Source organism: Triticum urartu, unplaced genomic scaffold (assembly GCF_003073215.2).
Source record: "Triticum urartu cultivar G1812 unplaced genomic scaffold, Tu2.1 TuUngrouped_contig_1238, whole genome shotgun sequence".
Lineage (NCBI taxonomy): Eukaryota > Viridiplantae > Streptophyta > Magnoliopsida > Poales > Poaceae > Triticum > Triticum urartu.
The window spans coordinates 1-5,199 of NW_024111661.1; the positions used below are offsets into that span (position 1 = coordinate 1).

At 49.2% G+C, this 5,199-nt stretch overlaps 1 protein-coding gene across 1 annotated transcript; it reads right to left on the reverse strand.

Annotated features, from left to right (window-relative positions):
- Positions 1 to 3,341: 3,341 nt before the first annotated feature.
- Positions 3,342 to 4,932, reverse strand: LOC125526649. Its single transcript, XM_048691299.1, has 5 exons — positions 4,756 to 4,932; positions 4,576 to 4,656; positions 4,069 to 4,139; positions 3,931 to 3,996; positions 3,342 to 3,850 (listed from the first exon to the last, which is right to left on the reverse strand). The coding sequence occupies exons 1-5, from the start codon at positions 4,817 to 4,819 to the stop codon at positions 3,593 to 3,595; spliced, it is 540 nt and encodes a 179-aa protein (XP_048547256.1). The 5' UTR covers positions 4,820 to 4,932; the 3' UTR covers positions 3,342 to 3,592.
- Positions 4,933 to 5,199: the final 267 nt, after the last annotated feature.

Sequence of the window (5,199 nt, forward strand, 5' to 3'; positions counted from 1 at the left end):
CTTCATAGGAAGCTTCTGGATACTCACAATGCAGAATGGGTAAAGGCGAGGGTAGTCGGCGATGATGGCCACTTCCAAACCGTCATACCTCACCTGATAGAATACCCCATCTTCCAAGAGGTATATATATATATATATCCGGATCCTCGCAAAAGCCAGGATCTTCATCACGATTATGATCCTCCGGCTGGGGAGCGGGATAGTGGACGTCCTTGGTCATCCTCCTCCATGACTAGTTGGTGGCAACAAAAAGTAAATTTGATTAGTGTCTGCAATGCAATGAAATAAGCACAGACGATCGAGATCTTACCCATTCAATAGGGGTGTACATGGAATAAGCCTCCCGACAGTGTAACCGGAGAAAATCTTCTTTTCCGCCCTTGTACAGATTGGCCAAAATTGAAGCCAGTTCAGCGGGGTGTCCGGACCCTGCTGTCTGTAACGGGACGTGTCTTCTTCTCCATTGTAACACCATAAGGGAGTTACTCTGGATTGGAGAGGCTGCACACACCTCTTTATTGCAATCGCCATGACCTCAACTATCGAGAGTTCGGAGTGGGCGAGCAGCCTGACCTTGCTGACCAACCTCTTTATCTGCGCACTGTCCTCCTCCTTGGGACTTCGGGGAAGCCAGTTGAGGCACTTCCTTAGAGGAGCGCTGGAAAATTCAGGGAGGCCGCGCCTGACTGGATCCGGCAGCGGAACATCATTCATATAGAACCACTCCGAAGACCACTGCGGGTATGCTTCTTTAGGTGTTCCTACAGGGTATCCGGATCCGGCAATACGCCATACTTCGGCACCGTCCACTTCAAATATGGAACCCCCTTTGTGGCAGGGAACGAGGCAGAAGAATTTCCTCCATAATCCAAAATGGGCCTCAATGCCTAGGAATAGCTCACAGAGGGCAACAAAGTGTGAGATGTGCAAGATCGAACCTGGGGTGAGGTTGTGCAGTTGGATGCCGTAAAATTCCAATAACCCCCAGAGGAAGGGATGGATTGGAAATCCCAGGCCCCACAACAGAAATGGGACGAAGCACACCCTCTCCTCCTTATTTGGGTTGGGGAAGTTATCAGCCATCGCATCATTGCCTATTGAATATAATCCCGCTCGAACGGGAACTAGATATGCGAGGGGGCGGTAGCCCTGCGTCTGGATTCGGCTTAGTTGAAGATGAGGCACGGAGAAACTCTGCCAATCACCCTCTTGAGGGCCATGGGGGCTCGAAGAGGAGCCTGGGTTGCCAACCATGATGGAAGGCCTTGTTTGTGGCTAGACTTGGTCGTTTTTCTTTTGCGCGGTGTGAGATGGCATTTGGAGATGCATATCTCCTTATACAGATGCCATCCAAGCGTGGTGAAGGGCTTATTTGCGAAAAAGCATGGACCGTTCGTATTCGCTTAGCGCGCGAAACTCAAAGCGCTGACAGGGGGAATCGTAAAAGACGTCGAGGTTATCGCCGGATTGTCATTGATCCGGATTATAATGAAGAACCCGCCTTGCAAAGCCGAAGACATGGGCCGAATATTACATCGTCATTGAAGGCAAGTTCGGGGGCTACTGAGGGAGTCCTGGATTATGGGGTCCTCGGGTGTCCGAGCTGTGTAGCATGGGCCGGACTGATGGGCCATGAATACAAGATAGAAGGCCTTCCCCCGTGCCCGGGTGGGACTCTCCTTTTCATGGATGGCAAGCTTAATGCCCGGATGTGTAGTTTCTTCTCTTTGTAAACTGAATCTGTACAACCCTAGGCCCCTCCGGTGTCTATATAAACCGGAGGGTTTAGTCCATAGGGGCTATCACAAATCATATAGGCTAGACATCTAGGGTTTAGCCATTACGATCTCGAGGTAGATCAACTCTTGTAACCCCTATACTCATCAAATACAACCAAGCAGGACGTAGGGTTTTACCTCCATTAAGAGGGCCCCGAACCTGTTCGGGGGGGGGGCCTACCCGAGATCGGCCAGTTTTGACACCGACAAAGGTCTCGTCATACCGCTGCCTCGATCCCCTCCACCTTCCTGCCCCTTGGCTTTGTTGGTGGCCAGAGGAGTGGGGAACCCACCCTTCTGTTTTCTTAGTTCTAGTATGTCCTTGTTTTACTTAGATTCTATTCCTTGGCATTTGGCAACATCGACGAGGTTCGTAGCCAATCGCCATGCAAAGTTCCCACCTGGCTCAATAAACAGAAAATTGGTTTGGAGGTCTCGAGCTTGTGCCCAGTGTGTGCGGTCGAACCAGAAGATAATTTTCGTCCCATGTTAATCTGTCCCCTCGCCCGCCAGCTGTACAATGCTATGTTCGAGGTGTGGTGTCTACCTGCGCGGGAGTCTTTCGTGAACTTGGGGAAGGAGTGGCTACTACATGCAATTGCACCCCTCGATGAGATTGCTCGATGCATGCTCTTGATGGTCTTTTGGAGGTGTTGGTTCATCAGGAATGAAGTCACACACAACAAGCCGCCTCCACCTGTGGAAGTTTCAGTTCGGTTCCTTCGTAGTTATTTAGATTCGCTTATTGGGATCAAACTAAATTCTTTTATGGACCCGGCTAAAGGGAAGAGTTCTATATCTTATATGCCCCCTATATCGCATGCTACGAAATCTCCATAGCTACTACCCTAGGATTTACCTAAGCTCGGGTGGGTGAAGCTTAATACAGATGGATCCTTGGGCGTGAGAGGTGATGCTGGTGTTGGTATGATTGCGGGGTGAGAAGGGGGAGATCATCTTCTCGGCATGTAGGCATCTTCACACTTGTCGTGATGCGCTTGAAGCTGAGCTTTGTGCGTGTATGGAGGGTTTATCCCTTGCTCTTCAACGAAGTAATTTGCCTATTGCTATTGAGATGGACTCCAGTTCGGCGGTGGCTATGATCCAAGATCCGGGTGTTGTGGCGACTTGCTGTGTTGGAACAAGGTCTGAACAAGGTCTTTCCGGCCTCTTATCTGATCTGGTCCTCTCTTTAGATCTTGGTAAGGTCCAGTTTCTCCAACCCTGTTTGGTTAGTACTCCCTCCGTGAACTAAGAGGGAGTACATCTCATTGCCAGCGACAAGGGTCTTCATAACCTCCAACGAGCGGCAAACAATCGAAGGAAGATGGCCATGAAGGTTTTCAATGTATATTTATCTTTATGGTTGTTTTGTGTAGAGTTGTCGTTTTGTCCTGTTTTCTCTGCAAAATACTTCCTCCATCCCAGAATAAGTGTCTCAACTTTGTACTATAACTCTAATATAAAGTTGTACTAAGTTTGAGACACTTATTTTAAGACAGAGGGAGTATTATATATAACACCCTTTCGGTGTCTTTTCTAAAAAAAAGGAGACGCTAAAACTACATAGAACCCCATTCTGTGTTCTCTTCAAGGGCATTAAGCACCTGAACAATTCGTGAAGGAAACAGGATAGTACATGGAACGCTATTTCAGAACAAACGATATTGTCACACATTGTATTGCTGGAGTGGAGCATGACATCACTTAGCCCATAAGGATACAGCCCCCAGTTAACCTGAGCATCACACAGCACAAAACTTAGGTGTTCCTGAGAAGCAACAAAGCTCCCTGCCGTTGTTTGTCAAGGATGACTAGTTGAGAACAACAATCTTCTGTCTTTTATTGGGCTTCTTCCCTTTGGCTGGATTAGCCTCCGGTTTATCTGGATTGCCACATTTTTCTTTGCTAGGCATTTCAGGCTCATCGTCACCATCTTCATCGATATCATCTTCTGAGTCAGATGAGCTGCTAGCAAATGAACTTCCCAAGGGTGGGAAGCTGCTCATTGTCGCCTCAGCTGCATCCACAGCCTGCTCTGAATGAAGATCAGCTACACCGAGAATCAAATCCTGCAAACAGAACCATGCTCATCAGTTAGCTCAGTAACACTGTTTTCTCCACTATGTCCCTGAGGATAGATTAGCTTTACCATCTCAATATATTCCTTTTCATTTCCAGTGAGTGCTTCAATGTCATACTCCTCAGGAGGCTTGTTCTGCACAAAGATAAAATGGAGCTAAGTAACAGTAGGGACACTGATATAACGCAAAATCAATTAGAAGCCTACCTGCGCATCAAGCTGCAATTTCTCATTGGCCTTTGCCATCTCTCCCAAGAAATCCTTCACTTTTCCAAGAACTATGCAGCATTGCAACACCCAAGTTAAACAGAAAAATTCAGGGGAGAAGTACATAAGCCAACAAACAAATTCCTTTTGTATCTGTCCGCTTGGACATGTAAATATTTGCCAAACCTTTTCATTTAGAAAATTACAATGTAGAGGCTTTCCCAATGATATTTCAGTCAAAAAATTGTAAAACATAATAAGCCGACTCAAAGAAATTGTTTCACACAATGACCTACTATGTTAGCAGCCCCAATAGCCGTATGGTTCAAGCTCGTTCTTAGCAACAACCAAACAGTGCCACTGATTAATGACTCGGAAGAACCAGGGTGAACACATACATGTTCATATGATTCTCTGATGAGCTTGGACTAAACAAACATATAATCAATCTCGCGCAACGGTTCATCTATTTTCGGAGCTGCACAGAGTAGCAACAAGAAGAGATACCTTGGCTCTTTGGGAGTGGGTCGGTGGGAGGCCCCGCCTTCCGCGTGCCCTTGTGCTGCTCCCTGCCCGCGAACAGCGATTCTGCAAATCACACAAAACCCCTAAACATTGCAAAGGAGGAAGGCAAACACCAACCAGAGAGGAATTTGGGGGAGGCGGGGACGGGGATGAGAGCCGCACCGATGAAGGAGGGTGGATTGGGCCCCGATGGGAGGTCCAGGAGTTCTTTGCTAGGCTCCCCCATGGCTTCCGACGAACGAGAGAGAAGGGTCACCACGACTCCGCGCAGTGTGCGCAGCGAGTGCGACGCCGGCGTGGAGAGCGAGAGACAGAGGCGACGCTGCGTGTGCGGACAGCCGGCCAACGGCCACGTTCGATCGACGGCGGCGGCGCAGAGACGCAGGCAACGTCTACCCGGAGCACGCGCGGGGGCGGCGAGTGTGGCCGATGGGGAGGACGGTCGAGGAACAGGGCTGGAGAGCTGCGGCCGAACGGCGTCGAGAAAAGTGGGCGGAGCGAGCGTGCCGGCCGATGGGGACGGGGACATCCAGGAGGAGGACAGGCGAGGCGAGGCAGAGAGAGAAGAGAAACGAGAAAATATTGTAGGCGCGTGCGTGAGCGGCG

Coding starts and splice junctions, on each gene's coding strand:
- LOC125526649 (XM_048691299.1), bottom strand. CDS start 4,819: ATGGGGGAGCCTAGCAAAGAACTCCTGGACCTCCCATCGGGGCCCAAT. Junction 4,140..4,575: donor CCCACTCCCAAAGAGCCAAG/GTATCTCTTCTT, acceptor AATGCTGCATAG/TTCTTGGAAAAGTGAAGGAT. Junction 3,851..3,930: donor AAAAGGAATATATTGAGATG/GTAAAGCTAATC, acceptor TTCTGTTTGCAG/GATTTGATTCTCGGTGTAGC.